Below are 16,150 nucleotides of genomic sequence, written 5' to 3' on the forward strand. Positions count from 1 at the left end.
AAGAGGATGAACGTGGAGGAGGGACATGTCCGTTTCGGCCGGTCTGAGACAGAGATATTGAAGGCTGGGAGAAGAGTCAACTGACTTAAGATTGTTACGATTGTTGCGAATGTAGAAGCGATATGCCTGAGATGACGAGCAAATGAGGCCCTTGTTGGTTTGAGCTGAGATGCCCAGTCGGGCTAGCCTTACAAGCCAGACCCACATCAAGATGTTGTGTCTGGGAACTCACCATTGGCAGAGCTCAATCCGAGGGTTGTCTTTCAAATTCCCTCTTCACTCATGGCCAACCAGAGCAACGCTAGTTGATAGATTAAACTTTTGTCGTATCCGGTCGGCAAAACTCCGAACACATTTTCCTTTTTTAAGAATGTCTCCAAGTCTTCCAGAGTCGCAGCTAAAGCCGATTCGAAAGACCACTGTTCACCAGCAGCAGCAGCCATCTTCTTTGTTTTCAAGTAGTAGGGAATTCACGCAGAACCATCCCAACTCTGCCGTCCTTAACTTAAGATCGCCCACCGACTCTATACATGATGTGATTGGCCTGAGCAGAATTTGGTTTTTCCAGCTCGCAAGCCAACAGAGAGTTGCTAGACTGACCCTGGCTGCAAATTACATTTGTTGCCGCTAGGGTGCATCTAGATTTCTAGGCTACAGTCGGGCTGCTGTGGAAGCTGTGCCGCTGCGGAAAGAATGCCTGGAATAGTGTCCTTAAATATGCCAGAAATGTGGAGGACTCTGTGAAAACGCGTGTGAAAACAGAATCTAGTGGTCCCTGTTTTGGTGAGAAACAGTGGGTCTTGAGGGAAGGCTTTGGTGGCACACCTGAAACTGATGTATTTGGTCAGTGGCTCGTATGGGCTGAGATAGGAGTCTAGACAGAAAATGTAGATGGGAAATGAAGCTCCGAGCTGGTCAGTTTTACTTCTCCAGAGTATGAATGAGGGAGTCAGAAGTATGAATGGCGAGTCAGATAGAGTTGGGAGGAAGGATTACAGGTAGATTCGGAGCATTGCAGGAAGCCAAAAAATGCCAGCAAGAACATGGAATCGACCATGGGGGATAAGTAGCCTGGACGTAGAGAATGGAAGCAGAGGCTGAGAAGGTCGGAGGTGAGAGTGGGTTCTTGTTTTCGCAAGCTTTTGATTAGCATGTAAACGTGGGAATGAGAATGGAATGAGCGTGGGTGATAAAATTACAGATAGACATGAAGTCAAGAGAGGGAAGGGGCAGCTGGTACATGGTATGATATGCCTGGAAACAATTCCAGTCGGTTAAATAGGCTGAGCGAGTGTGTGGGGCAAGGCTGTTAAGGATGACTTCTTTCGGATATTCAAAAGGTTTTGGAGCTAGTTGAAAGTGTGGAGCTAGCTGAATATTGAGGCTGAAAACTGTGGGACTGGTATGGGATGAATGTTGAATTCTGGGGCCAAGAGTCTGCATTTCTGAAACGAGAAGCAGGACAATAAATTAGAGGCGCTATTGTGGTGAGCTGCACCGAGAATTAACTGGCATTTGGCAGATATTAATGTAAATCTTCACATGAACTGCATGATGGCTGGATAATGAGATCTTTCCACAACTGCTGTGTTATGGGAATGGAAGAGTATGGACTCCCTTAGACCATCAGTGTTCCCAAAGATGGCACCTATGATGATGGGGTACAGCTCATGGAGCGCAGACAAAGGAGAGAGTGGACTGAAGGTTGTGGCAGATATGCAAAGTGACAGGAATGAAATGGCTGGAGGAGAATCGCTTTCAAACAGATCATTGCCTGAATCTGACAGATTGCTCTGCAGTTTGAGATCCATGCTGAGTTGATTCTTTGGTGTAATCAAAGGTAGCATTAGTCTAACTTTTTAGATTGATGCAAGTGTTTGATTAAGCAGAAGCACAGTGAGAAACAGGACAGGATGGGTTAACCAGTTATACAGTAAGTAGGCTTGGCAGGTGATTAGCGGTGTGGTTGAGGCATGGCCCTGCTCCTGAGCCCAAGTTAACTAACGGTAGTTCAAAAATAATTTTAAATATTTGTTTGTTGTGTGTAGTTTGTCTTCAGTTTTGTTTTTCACTGTCACTGTCTTGTGTTTCAATGTTTTGTGCTGTTTGGGCAGATTCAAGCAGAGTACATTCACACTCACAAATGAGAGGATGATTATTCCAAATTTCCAAGTAATAGAAGAAGGAAAAGGCAACATTTAGTCAAACACTATCGCCAAGAACATATTGTTTTTTATTGTCTAAAAGAAGACCATATTATTTCACACTGGTTATTCTAACATTATGTACAGAAATGGAAATATGGTTTAGTGTATACCAGGAGCTGATATATTGAACAAATTTAGCATTCTCCCTGGTTTTCACCCATGCATTAATAAATATATGAAAATTCTGTCTGAACAAATTCTCATGCGTGCTAACTGCTTAGTAGTTTGTCTGTGCCAGTGGTACACAGTGTGCTCTAGTTAGTAGTATTGCTGCGTGTTTGTAATGTAGGCTTCATGTGGAACAGATAAAACGCAAACACGTCCTAGTTGGTCCAGACAGAATTAAACATCAGTGGGAAATGTGAGAAGGCTCTGAGCCCTGCCGCCTCTTTCCTTTAATCAAAAGAAAATTGCCGCCAGCATCAGTGCCAAGCAAACTCATTGTAGATGAATGTCCAATCAAGGAAACATGATATGTGATTAATCATATGTGAAATAGAAAGATGAGTGAGGGAACTTGCGGCGACTTTTACGACTATGTTGAGCATGTTTCTGTCTGTACTGTGTTCTGCCTGTGACCTAAATGTTAAAATGTTTATGTTTAGGTCTCACCAATGAGCATTACCAGGATGAAACACGACTCTTTGGAGGTACTCGCCCTCAGTCTTTTCCTCTTGTATCAGCTGCTGTCATTTACCTGCTCCTAGGAAGTTTCAAAGAGACGCTTAGAGTGGCACTGTTGTGTGATCTGAAACATCAGGCCCAGTTCAGTAGCAGCCACTCAGCTTAATCCAAAGACTGTGCAGCTTTATCAATCATTGCCCCCCATCTAGAGCCATTTAGTGCAGCGCTTAGCTTTGTCTGTGGGTCTGCCCTTCAGAGTATTGATTACAATGCATATAATAATACTTTGCACTGCACCAGAACAAAAGGCACATGTTCAACTGAACAAAGACCATCCTTTTATATTTGTTATTTACACATATACAGTCCATATGTCTTTCACTTCACACTATAAACTGCAGACTAAATTAAGTGTTATTTGACCAAATACTGGAAGTGGACAGCAAAATAGCCACCTGTCATTGTCTTGTGTCTGATGCTGTATGTTCATCCATCATTGTTAAGTGTTGTGTTCTTGTCCTCATTAAATCATCTTTGGATCAAAACATACTGAATGTGCATTACTCAACTATTTTGCTGCTCTCATGCATGTGTGTTCCTTTCTTTTTTTACCTGTTGTTTCCTGCAGCCTACATAGAGGATGTGGCACGTTGTGTGGACCAGAGCAAGCGCCTCATTATAGTTATGACACCCAACTATGTGGTGCGACGAGGCTGGAGCATCTTTGAGCTGGAGACACGGCTGCGCAACATGCTGGTTACTGGTGAGATCAAAGTCATCCTGATCGAGTGTGCCGAGTTACGCGGCATCATGAACTACCAGGAGGTGGAGGCCCTCAAGCATACCATTAAAACCCTTACTGTCATCAAGTGGCGTGGCCCCAAGAGCAACAAGCTCAACTCCAAGTTCTGGAAGCAGCTGCAGTACGAGATGCCGTTCAGGCGCACAGAGCCTATGCTCACCCACGAGCCGGCGCTGGACGTCAGCGAGCAGGGCCCCTTCGGAGAGCTGCAGACCGTCTCTGCCATCTCCATGGCAGCAGCCACCTCCACCGCCATGGCGACTGCCCACCCCGAGCTGCGCTCCTCTTTCCACAACACCTACCACACCACCATGAGGCAGAAACACTACTACCGCAGCTACGAGTATGACTTACCCCCAGGAGGGACCCTGCCACCTCTCTCCTCTCTGGGGAACCAGCACACCTACTGCAACATCCCACTGACACTGCTGAACGGACAGAGGCCTCCTGGGAAGAGCCGAGAGCACAGCCTGGAGGAAGCACACGCTAACAACGCCATGCTCCCTCTGCTGCCAAGAGAAACCAGCATCTCCAGCGTCATCTGGTAATGATGAACAGGTTCAGCATCGGCTGCAGGAAGATCAGAGCCAGACATGGCTGGGCTCAATCTGGTAGCTCTTAGGAACACAGTTTATGGTCGTGAGTACCGCGAAAAGTGTTTTTGATCTATTTGGTTCCAACCGTTGTAAACTGGCAGCAAGTGATGGAGATACAGCAGGATTTTGGACACAGTTTCCTTTGTTTTTTTTCAAGTGGACAGTACCTCTGTTACAGAGGATGTTTTCTATGTGGAACTACAGGAGATATAATGAAAACACTGTTTCATCTACTAGCGAGATACGGACTTGCAAGAACTCCACATTAAAGAACCAACACTCTACGGCAATTGCACCCACACTCACACTCACATACACACACAAATGTGCATACACACAAACAAAAGGAAAACAGGGTCTTGTACATATATTTCAATTTATTTGTAGCATCAGTGTTTTCCTGTTTTGTTCTTTTGTTTGTTTAATTCGATCATGTTTGTTGCCTTCTCTACTGTAGGACTTTGCTTTAACTTGTTATACAGAGTTGTATATTTTAGTTTTTCACTTTTTAGTTTGATTTTTTTATTCTTATTTTAATGCGCTTTTTTGGAAAGCCAGTATGTCATGTACCTGCACTCTTGTGTTTTGTTTTGTTTGTTTTTAAATCTTTGTGTAGTTTATGAGAACATTTTTTTAACACTTTTGGAATTGCCTGGACATTTCAGGAGCTTCAATGAGCTGAAACTTCTTTTTGTTTACCTGTAAAAGGTGTATCTAGTTTAAATGGAAACTCTCTTTTAAAAAATCATAGAATATGCAAAAAGAAGGAGGAACTGGCAAAAATATACCTTCCTGTGGGACCGAAAAGGAGGAGCAATTGGGGGGCAGTGCTAGTCCTTTCCAATCAGATAGACCGATGGACTGGCAGGTCTCTCTCTTAAGCTTCATATTTTCTATTGAAACAAACAGCCTTGCTGTTTTAGAGTGATAGTGAAATGCCTCACCTTAAAATGAAATCTGTAGATTATTTTAAAAAGAATTCTATTTTTATAACAGAAAAGAGTTTGCTTGAGATGTCATACTTATTTGCATTTCATCTACCATAGAAAGGGGATTTGTGTATAAGTGTTATGCTGGTTTTGTACACTTGCAATGTGGTTCCTGGTTTGTTAAGAGGTTACGGTGGCTTCTGAATCCCACATGAAAAAATATGTCCTCTACTGTTCTAGATTCAAAAGTAAAGCATTTTGAATGTTTTGGTTTATAAAACATAATATTATTCCCATCCTGATAATTACTTTGGTTCATTTGGATAGTTCATGTTTAAGGAAAGAAAAGAAAACATTTGTGTTTTGAAAGACTTTTTAAATATATTTGAAGGTGTGATTTTTGAGTATGCATAGCAAATAGATATGTATTCTATATATAATATAGATATTTATATAAATATATAAACACGATTTTCACTTGGAAAGAAATGTCTATCTTTATAGAAACACAATCATTATCAGTTGCCCTTACTTTCTCACTGCACATTAAAAACATTGATTTCCTTTTGATGTTTTCCTTTTGTGTCCAACTTTGACCATTTGTTGACAGTAAGTCATGACATGACGCCTTACGTACTGATTACACTCCTAAAAATCCACGTTAATAGTCATTAGGAAGGATACTATAATAGCCAATATGAACAGGAGGAATGATTACAACAAGCAAAAAGGGTTTTCATGTTCATATGAGCACCTGACTATTGTTTTAAGACAAATTTGAGAAAACAATGAATCCGTCCTTTAAGTTCAATTCAAAAACCATAAACAAACCTCTACAGGGAGATTATGAAATGTGCTTTGCAAACATTGAATCATGAGAGATTTACTGTACCAAGTTCCAGTTGTATGTTTAGACTGTTTGTGTTCCTGTCTTCCAGTGATTTTCACATTACATAATATAACACTAACAAACTATAATTTACAGAAGAATGTCAATGCAGACTGCAAATGAGAAAGGTCAACAATTAGACAGCATGCAATGACGGAAGTCATGATGGGAATCTCACAGTTTAAAGTGGGCTGATATGGGGGTCTCTGAGGCCTGATAGTCATAACACTCACTATATAATTATTTTTGTGAGTGTTAAAATGATATAGGGAGAGTGTGTTTTTCCCTGGTTTAACACTGGCTGGAACTTTTGTTGCATGGTATCCAACCTTGCTCTCTCCCCATGTCTCCTGTCCATCTCTCCTGTCAGATAGAGGCAGAAATGCCAAAAATAAAGCTTTTAAAAGAGTGCTGATAAAAGAAACATGTTGGCTTAAAGTCAAGGGGCCCTATTTGAACGATCTGAAATGCAAGTATCAAACGCAAGTAGCTTTGTGGGCGGATCTCGGCGCTTTTGCTATAATACCGGCGGGATAAATGACTCTTGCGCCCGACGCAAATCTAAAATGGGTTGGTCTGAAGTAGCTACATTATTCATAGGTGTGGTTTGGGCGTAACGTGCAATAAACCAACCAGAGCGTTATCCCACATTCCCTTTAAAAGCAGGCGCGCTTGTTCCATGCCGGATTGCAAAATTACGAATCCCACTATGGCCACTATTTGGTTGGGGTTAGGCATTTCACCTCGAGTGGTTAAGGTTAGGGTTAGGGGATTGGTCAGGGGATAGGACCTGTCCATGTAAGCATGGACGCCTGGCCAATAGTAGTGTGTGAATGCTATTGAAGGGCGAGTCTTGGCGTGGCCATAGTGGGGAAAGAAATATCGCTGCCGGATTGCTATTATAATGGCGGATTTGCTATAGGCACGCTCTATACATCCATGGGCGCACCCCAGGAGCGGTTCACAGCCGAGGAGACCGTTTGCTATTGATTTTTCTTTTTGACAAAATGTAAATAAAGAAATGTCACAAAAACATACTTTCCGATGTTTTGGGCTCACTCTCACTGAATCACGAGGTTATGAATGGATGGTGATATTTTTGCAATGTAGTCTAACATTAGACCGAGATTACCTCACTATAGACGATGCAGCTCTTCTGTCTCTCCTCTCCCGTGTTGCTGCTGGGGCATCTGGGTTACATCAACATCGGCACATGCAGTTCAACATCACATCTCCTTAAGTCCTCCAATATTTCCTCATTTATGTTATCAACACATCCATGATTCATGGAAATGTTGAGTAAAACAAGGTCATATTTTTCCTTGTATTTATGTATGGTTTGCAAAAATGGAAACTGCTGGGTCCGTGAGATGAGAGAAGCAAAGTGTATGCACGGTGTGCACACTCTAGCCTACATTACGGCCAAGCATGCGCCCTTAAAATAGCATCTGAATAACGCGCCACTGACTTTAGACTAGGTTTTTCCTGGTCAGTGGCGGAATTGTTTTCTGAAACTGCAAAATAGCACCAGGAAAGTTTGCACCGGAACACGCCTCCTCCTTTTACTAAACCACCCCCGGGAGCGCAAGTTCATTGCCTAATTTACCTGCGTGAGTCTGTGGAGGGAAAAGTCCGCTGTGAGTCGGGTGCAAAATAGTAATGATACATGCGACGTTGAACAAAGTCAATTGCGCTGGGTGCAAGATAGGGCCCAAGGAGTCTCATTTGATGCATGCCTTTTGCTTGGCAACCTAAACACAATGGTGGTGCAGTGCTGCCAAACAGTGCCATCTTCTGGGGATTCATACTTCCTACAGGGGGTGTTTGTGATTGAACACTGGTAAACATAGAAACAGTAAGCAGATTTACTGATTATCTGTCAATCCCAGAAGAGAACAGAGAAAAGAGAAACTGGGGCAAAGAAGAAAAGACAGGGATATAGTTAAAAGGAGAGAAAGGGAGAAAGTGAGTGAAAGACACAGTTTGTAACCATAAAATGCAGGCTATGGACATTGTTGTTGGTGCCAGGGTGCACAAAAGCAGCTGTAAAGCTCAGATGGTTACGGACTATGAACACAAAGAAAAAAGCAGGTATAACTGTATCAATAAAAACACAAATGAACCACTACCACTGGAATTTCCTTAGGCCTAATAAAGATGCCAACAGTTGGAGGCATGCACACATGCAAGCACACACAACATGTTGTCAACCACAAGTAGAGCTGGTGTTGCGTGTTGGCAGCCTCCTGCCAGACAGCTGGAGTTTTTATTAGCAGACACAGGATTAATCGACTTTTTATTACCCAGAGCCATTAAGGACTTAATTGGAGAGAAAACCGGCCCCATCAAGAGGGAATATCTAGAGGAGATAGACATAAATAAGCAGGGATGGAAATGTTTTTTTGGGTAGTAGTAAACTTTTTTTTTAATTTTTTAAAAAAAGTCAGAATTCTGACTTTAATATCAGAATTCTGAAAATAAAGTCAGATTTCTGAGAAAAAAGTCAGAATTCGTGGCCAGGTTGGCTCAGTGGGTAGAGCAGGCATATACTGAGCGGTTTATCCCTTGACGCAGAGGTCCAGGGTCCAGGGTTTGAATCCGACCTGTGACGATTTCCTGCATGTCTTCCCCCTCTCTCTCCCCTTTCTCACCTAGCTGTGGGTCAAAATTAAAGGCGGAAAAACCCAAAAAATAATCTTAAAAATCAGAATTCTGAGATTAAAGTCAGAATACTCATTTTTTTTAAAGAATTCTGACTCTCAATATTCTGACTTTAATCTCAGAATTCTGACTTTAATCTCAGAACTCAATACATTTTTTGACATGTGGTCCTAATCCTCGATCTTCTCTACTGAGTTGCGCCCATAGACAGTATATAAGAATGGACCAACAGATCCCGTTGCTCTGGACGGAGACCAGTGAAGGATATTAGCAGCACTTTTCCGGTGAGCACTGAGCGTTACTGCGCAGCCTCCAACTGAGAGAGACGACGTAAATGTGACGTGAGCAACCTGTCTGAAAGTTGGAAGTCTTCTGGTAGCTGTGCCAAGAGAAATCTCAATCATTCCCAATCTTGCAGAGACGGAGAGCGTAGGTATATGTAAGGCGATAACATAGGCACAGGCTAATTATTGCTAACTAAAATGCTAGTTAACATTAGTAATTAAACTTAACAGCTAATGTAAGTTCAAACTGCCTGCGAGCTTCTCCTGTACTATACGGTAATTTCTCTACTGTGCGACAGTAAGTCGCGTGGTTATGACACAATTGTTAGCCTATTTTTACAAAAACGTCTACTACGGAGCCATAACGTGAGGTACAAGGTAATGGAACCTTTTATACATTGTCATGTTTCTTTAGACATAAACAATGGACAAAAAAAAGTCTTTAAATGCTTTAGATGTAAAGTTATTCGCTGTCAAAGTGACGTCAAAATGAATGGCAGTCAATGGAATGCTAACGTCGGGTGATCGTTTGGTAGCATCAAAATGGCACCATAGGAGGTTCGAGTTCTGAAGCGAAGCTTACCCCCTTGGTTCCGAGCAAGGAGAAGCTTACCCCCTTGGTTGCGCCTTAGGAGACTTAATACATCCATGTGGGAGACCTTTGGAAACAATGATGCAGACACCCATGCTCTCTTTCTGATTGGGTCTTATTCATAGAAATAAAATGGATAGAAAGGTCATTCTCATTCAAATCACTTTAGCAGAATGCTCAGAGCGGCAGCCATTTTTATGTGTACCATTGCAATAGCAACGTATAAACTGACTTGCGAAAAGTCGCAGAGGTGAGGTTTTGTAGTAGTAACGGACAAATAAGCAGTGGAGTCGTAATATTATGAGCCGCTTAATTATAAACTTAATGCGTCATCCACACAAAGCACATTGCTATCGCCAGATGAGTGACAGCTTTGTTCAGAGAATGAGCCGAACAGGGGGCTGGGTCTAATGGGCCGCTGACCCACTGCCGCTGGGTGTAGCGGTTCCTCCTCCTCACTCCCCACTGCTCCAGAGAAGGTCTCCCGAACTTTATACATCCATGCTCCCGAGCTGTGTCGGCCGCTCTCCTCCCAGCGAAGTGTGACGCACTTTACGGCCCCACTGATGTGTGTTGTCACCATGACAACTATGACACTCGCCCTTTTGTTCTGTACTAATCAAATGACCACGGCAAGCGGCAAACAGTTCAATGCCCTTTCTATCCTTTTTATTTCTATGTTATCAGTCACTTCCTTCCCTGATTCGTCACGCCCCTATCACATGGTCATTTCCCAAAAGAAAACAAACGGCATTTCGAATTGTGTTGATAACAAATTACAAGTGTTTGCTGACCTTGTTGTCAATGCTAGCAGACTGTTGACAGACTGTTGCAGACTTGCAAGGAGCAAGCGACAACTCCTGTGTCAAGCGACATTACCATCCCTACACCGTGCGGATTCCCAGTGTACATGAATGATCTGTGATATACATTTTCAGCCGTGTAGCATTGAGATGGTTAGGCCTACATAGTTGGTTGTAGTCCATATAGAGATTACTCTGAAACGGTGCGTGTACACTCATGAGGACAGACATGTTTTCACCCTTTCAGAAAACGTAGTAGGCCTAGTGTGGATGAGGGACTTTTAACTTAAGTTGCGGTTGCAGAGCCTCTTTCAGCTAAAAAATGTAACCGAGAAGCTGATGACTCCCCTTACTATATGTTGCATTGAGAATAAACAGCAGAGAAGTCGAACCTGAAGCAGATTGTGGAGGATTTCATGGTGCCAAAGACACGCAGAATGCTGTTCAGACAGGTAAGTACAGCAATAAACTATTAATGTGGTGTGTGTGTGTGTGTGTGTGTGTGTGTGTGTGTGTGTGTGTGTGTGTGTGTGTGTGTGTGTGTGTGTGTGTGTGTGTGTGTCTGTCTGTCTGTCTGTCTGTGTGTGTGTGTGTGTGTGTGTGTGTGTGTGTGTGTGTGTGTGTGTGTGTGTGTTTGCCACAGTGTCCTAGCTCTTTTTTTAATTGCTGGTCTGTTTCTATGTAATTGTCTGAGTTTTGACCTCTTTTAATTTATATAAGGCTTATTAATTCTATAAGGCTACACAGAGGAAGGCAGTTGTGTAATTGATAATAGATAATCATTGTTTTGGATATGTGTGTTTGTTCATGTGTGGACATGTGTACATTAACGTGTTAATGCACTTTATTTTATAGCCTAAATGTGGTCTTTAATAGGTATATCATATATCCTCATCATCATGTAAAAAATGTTTACTGCCAGTAAACTGTACATTTTAACTGATCTACTATTTAAGTAGCCTTTCCATTCCTGTAAATAAGCGTATGTTCAGAGCAAAGTCCACAGTGGTATGTGCCAGGGTGGCATGTGTTTGTTTGTGCTTCTGTGTCAGTGTTGTCTTTTCCTGCAATGCCTTATCAGACCACGGGGAGGTGTGTGAGAGTTATCAGTGATGGTCTTACATAAATATCCAGTTGGTATCTCATGTTCTCGGGTTATTATTGTCTTGAACTCCTTCCTTCCAGTGTCATTTAATTTTGATTGCATGTGGACAGGTTATTCTGTGCTGAATATAAATACAGCACAGAGGCAAAGCCATTGCTACTTTGAGGCACACTTGAAAACCCTGCTCTTGAACATCTTTTCATTGAGTTTTTGTTGAGACTGCTATTTCATTTAAAAAAAATAGGCTACTGGAAAATCAATGTATCTATATATTTATTTTTCTCATAACTAACAAACAGCAGATGCTATAGCAGATGAGGCTGCCAAACTTGTGAGTTCATAGTAAATGTGAATTGAAGGTTAATGGAAAGATCCCTGACAAGCTTCACTGAATAAGACCTGTGGAACACCTCCATCAGACATATGAATGTGGCTGGTGATCCTTTTGATCCCATTAGTCTGTTTCACTCTGCATCAAAGTGCAGTTTAATAAGGTTGTTGCTTGCTGAAACTTCTGCTTTGTGACTTTTGATTATTATACCTACCGCCCTTCACTCTCAGCCTCCTCTACACACACCCCCAGTCAGTTTGTTGCACAGCTACTGACGGCAATGCTCCCTGTTTTAAGATCTACCCAGGAACAGGAAGTCATTTGATGGTCTAGTGGCTATCTGATTTATATAAGATGTAGCTATCTTTGCCCATCTCTTTCTTACTCATTTTCACTTCCTTAAATGTATTTGGGTTAGGGTATAATCCAAAATTTAGCATAGCAGGCCACGTCTAAATGTAAAATAGTAACCTTCTGGCCAGATTATTTTTGGATTATTTTGAATAACTAAATATATCTTTTCCCCATTGTTGTACAGTGTTTTATTACTTAGATTTTTATAGAATGTGATGTCATTTCATTTGTGTGCAGCCTCCAGATGCTTTTACTCTGCAGGATATTATAGACTTTTTTTCTGGCAAGTCAGTCTTCCATCCTTCCTCCTTGCAATGGCCAGAGTTGGAGAGAGAGTTAGAACATTACCTGAGGCACTTTTACCTGTGTGTTGGTGGATGGATAGGGTAATGAATCTGCACAGCACAGCTGCTCCATGTGGTATGCTGTTGCACTCTGGTGGTCTAACATGGCATTTCACCAGTATTTTGAAGTCACAGTGCCACTATTAAACTCTGCTGTACTATACAGCCGGTGTGAGTAATTGGACTATATAGGATTGATTTCACACTTGCCCTAGTGAAAAGGGTGTCAGTGATGACATAGCTGATATAACACAAGGACAGAAAAAAAGGTTCAGAGTATTTTTTTTATTATAGAAAAATAGTTTGTGTAAAAACAAATAAGTTATTAATTCCATCAGCTGCTTTGTATTTTTCCTAACATCTCTTGCCTTCAACACTCTTCCTTTCTCTCATGCACACACACACACACACACACACACACACACACACACATATATATATATATATATATATACATATACATATACACACACACACACACACACACACTTTGCCTGTGTTGGTCATTTCACAGTCCTTGAAGATCTCCCACAAACAGTAGTCGTAAATTCAGTCCCTAATATCCTCTCTTCATCTGCCCTAACCTCCTACCCAGTACGACCTTTGGAGCCGTTCAGCCCATCTGGCAGCGGAATGTGCTGAATTCACCCCAGTCCACTGCTGTGACCTACTTCCCGTAGAACATTTCCATGAGTACCTCCTCGATGCTGACGGCCCCTATAACGGGTCTGAAGAAGAGTTGCGCGACCACCGGCGGGCTGATGGCCCTCAGCATGGACAGAGCTATGAGCAGTTTGGCGAACCGCGTCGTGTCCTCACGGTGGATCAGCCTGACGTGCTCGTTCAGAGCCTGGTGTGCCTCCCGACGCAGAGACTGGATGTAGTGGAGACAGCGCAAACCCTCCACATCTGGGGAAAGAATGAAAGGAGTGGAGAAAGTATGACATGGAAAAGGAGATGGGAGTGAGATGAGTGGAAAGCAAAGTTCAGTATGGTTCCAATCATAGACTGTTAATATACATTTTACAGTCTATGGTTCCAATACATGCTGTAAATACGAGATCTGTCAGTAAGCCACGTGTTACCCACATTTCTCAAAATGGCTTGCCTTGATTATTTAAGTAATGGCACCTCCTATAATTTATTTCAATGTTGTTTAATACACATTGCTGTTAGAAAACCTGGGTGTCTATGCACTAGGCGAAATGCTTCTTTTCTATAAATAGTCTATTTTATTTCCAATTAAACGAATAGGCCTGTATAAAAAATGAAATAGACCAAATAAAAAGGTAATCAATAAGCGTATAATAAACCCAGCATGAGAGGAGCTCTGACAGTATGAGTAATATAACTTTGATGCGCAGGTATTCACCTACCTGGGTTGAACAGCACAGCTCCTTTCAGATACGCATACTCCTTCGTACTGATATCTACACTCCAGCACTTCTTCAGGAAGGCTTTGATAGCTTCGATATCCACGACAGAGACTCCGGCTGCCCCCCTGCTCTGGCCGGTCAACACTTCGCTCTGCCTGTCCGGTAAACCCGTGAGGATGCGCTGCAGCATGCTGGGCTCCACGGTCTCCGTGGTCTCAAAGTCCACCCGGTCTTGCGCGAGTCCCAGCACGAGCAGTGGCGCCCAGCCGCTCCGGATCAACGTCAGTTGGTCGTCCTCCGGCAGCTCACGAAAACAGGGGACGTTTTTCACGAACCGCAGCGTCTTCACCAGAACCGCCGAGGCGGCTTTGCACGTCACCTGCGGAGAGCGGAGGATACCTCTGCGCCGCGTCGAGCCACAGGAACAAGCCTGCTGCCGGAGCTCCTGCAGCGAGGCTGGGGCGGCGGTGGACGAGGTCTTGTGGAGCAAGTGTTGCAATGTTTGTTGTTGGGGATGTTGTTGTTGATGTTGTTGCTCCTCGGCGGTCGCAAGGCTGTCACTCTTCAAAATGCTGTAGAGGATGCTGTTGTTGTTTCGACAGCGGCAGCCCTCCAGCGTGGCCATGGCCGCTCTACATGGGCCAGAGTCCCGCTGTGTCTTTGAAGCGCCGGAGGTCAGTGGCAGAGGTAGCGCTGTTTTCTTAGCCTCTGATAGCCCCGAGTGAAGGGTAGCACGTTTTATTAGCTCCTGTCTGTCCCCGCGCTTGTTCAGACAGTCTGCATACTCCGCCTACCCAGACTCAGGCAACTCCTCTTTGTCCACCTCTCTAACTCTCTCTCTCTCTCTCTCTCTCTCTCTCTCTCTCTCTCACTCACACACACACACATACACACACACACACACACACACACACACACACACACACACACACACACACACACACACACACACGTACTTTTCAGGGCTATGCATATTAAAGACTCACCAATATAAAAATGACCTTTTTGCAAGAAACCACAGACAATAATCTAAAGGACTTTACATCTCTTTTTTTTTCAAATAAAGGTTAAGAAAAGGTTTAAATAAAATAACAAAATTATGGCAAAATAAAAAGCAGTAGTCAGTAGGCCTGGCTAATTAAACAGATTGTTTTATTAACTGTGAGAGAGGAGGAAAAAGGCAGAGAGAGACAGATAAGGAATCAGAGCCCACTTCTATTCTCAGCATTACCTTGACTCTCTGGCAGTGCTGTTTATCAGGCAGCAGCCGGTAAAAAATATAGGCCAGCGACGGATCTGAAGGCTTAATTATTTTAGGGACAATTTATATGATTTTCTATGAGAAAGAAGTAGGAAGAGCTGAGCTGTGAAGGCCAGCCTCCAACCTTGACTCGGACACACTGATATTGATTTAACCGTGAAAACAGGAGCTGGTGAATTATGATGTCATGACTCAATGCTCTCCTTGCCTTGTCACCGAAGGAGGATGGGGGGAGTGGAGGTGGTTTGAAGGAAGGGAGGAGTGGAGGTCAAGTGAATAAGAGACTGAGAAAGACAGGTTGGGATAAAGCAGATGAATTAGAGGTTTATCTTAATTGCTCCTAAGAGGGTCGCAGGTTAGGGTTGGCTACTCCCTGATGGGGGGGGGGGGCTCCACTAAAATCAGAGGTGATTACAGAGGACTTTGACCAGAAATAAGCAAAGAAGTTGTCCAAATGAAGAAAAAAAAACTGTGTGGGAATAATGCAAAAGTTCTGAGCAGAGGTCCTCCTGACTTACTATATAGATTGGGGTTCAGACAGTTCTGCTGTAGCCACCAAACAAATAGCCCAGTGTTTCTCAACGGGGGTGGTACAGCCCCGCAGGAGGCATTCAGAGGATGAGGGGGTGCACTGGAAGCAATATTGTGGACAGGGGGGCGTTGAGGTGCCCTTGGGGGGCATTTGTTTTAAGGCGAGTTTACACCAAAGATTCACAACAATACGAGTTTACACTTTAAACTACTTGCAAAAAACAGTGGTCTGCAACATTAAAACCTGCCAGTTTAACCCACTGCGACTGGACAAGACGGTGTATATCTCTTCTTCTCTTTAGTGTTTCTTTCAGCTTTGTGTGGTGCAGCTCCGTGCTGCCTTCATGGGAACGGGACGTCCGAGTATCAACTTATATAAACTCTGTACTGCAGCGTTATCAGTCTTGTTGTGAACTTTAAAGTCTTTATTAAACATTAACATCATTTATCTTTAATAAGTC

The 16,150-nt window shown here is 43.0% G+C and overlaps 2 protein-coding genes across 7 annotated transcripts in view; one reads left to right on the plus strand and one right to left on the minus strand.

Annotated features, from left to right (window-relative positions):
- The window catches only part of il1rapl1a (interleukin 1 receptor accessory protein-like 1a), a 190,790-nt gene extending 185,069 nt beyond the window's left edge, over positions 1-5,721 (plus strand). For 3 of the 5 annotated variants that reach the window (XM_036004285.1, XM_031293733.2, XM_036004284.1), the window contains exons 11-12: positions 2,813-2,857; positions 3,460-5,721. In XM_036004285.1, coding sequence (XP_035860178.1) covers positions 2,813-2,857; positions 3,460-4,181 — 767 coding nt within the window. In that variant the 3' untranslated portion in view covers positions 4,182-5,721. The remainder of the gene's footprint in view (positions 1-2,812; positions 2,858-3,459) is intronic. The other 2 variants (XM_036004286.1, XM_031293743.2) reach the window with 1 other exon arrangement.
- Positions 5,722-12,791: 7,070 nt separating this feature from the next.
- nr0b1 (nuclear receptor subfamily 0, group B, member 1) lies at positions 12,792-14,695 on the minus strand. 2 transcript variants are annotated; one of them, XR_004898063.1, is made up of 3 exons: positions 13,898-14,695; positions 12,987-13,430; positions 12,792-12,952 (listed from the first exon to the last, which is right to left on the minus strand). XR_004898063.1 is itself a non-coding variant. In XM_031293755.2 (2 exons), the coding sequence occupies exons 1-2, from the start codon at positions 14,520-14,522 to the stop codon at positions 13,189-13,191; spliced, it is 867 nt and encodes a 288-aa protein (XP_031149615.1). In that variant the 5' UTR covers positions 14,523-14,695; the 3' UTR covers positions 12,959-13,188. The 2 variants fall into 2 exon arrangements, 1 of the variants encoding a protein (XP_031149615.1); XM_031293755.2 differs by lacking the exon at positions 12,792-12,952 and having other exon boundaries at positions 12,959-13,430.
- Between the last annotated feature and the right edge of the window lie 1,455 nt (positions 14,696-16,150).

Source organism: Sander lucioperca, chromosome 8 (assembly GCF_008315115.2).
Source record: "Sander lucioperca isolate FBNREF2018 chromosome 8, SLUC_FBN_1.2, whole genome shotgun sequence".
Lineage (NCBI taxonomy): Eukaryota > Metazoa > Chordata > Actinopteri > Perciformes > Percidae > Sander > Sander lucioperca.

Excerpts from the sequence above, each read along its gene's own strand:
- nr0b1 (XM_031293755.2), bottom strand. The coding sequence starts at position 14,522 with ATGGCCACGCTGGAGGGCTGCCGCTGTCGAAACAACAACAGCATCCTC. Across the intron at positions 13,431-13,897 it reads AGCTGTGCTGTTCAACCCAG|ATGTGGAGGGTTTGCGCTGT; the intron begins GTAGGTGAATAC and ends TTCTTTCCCCAG.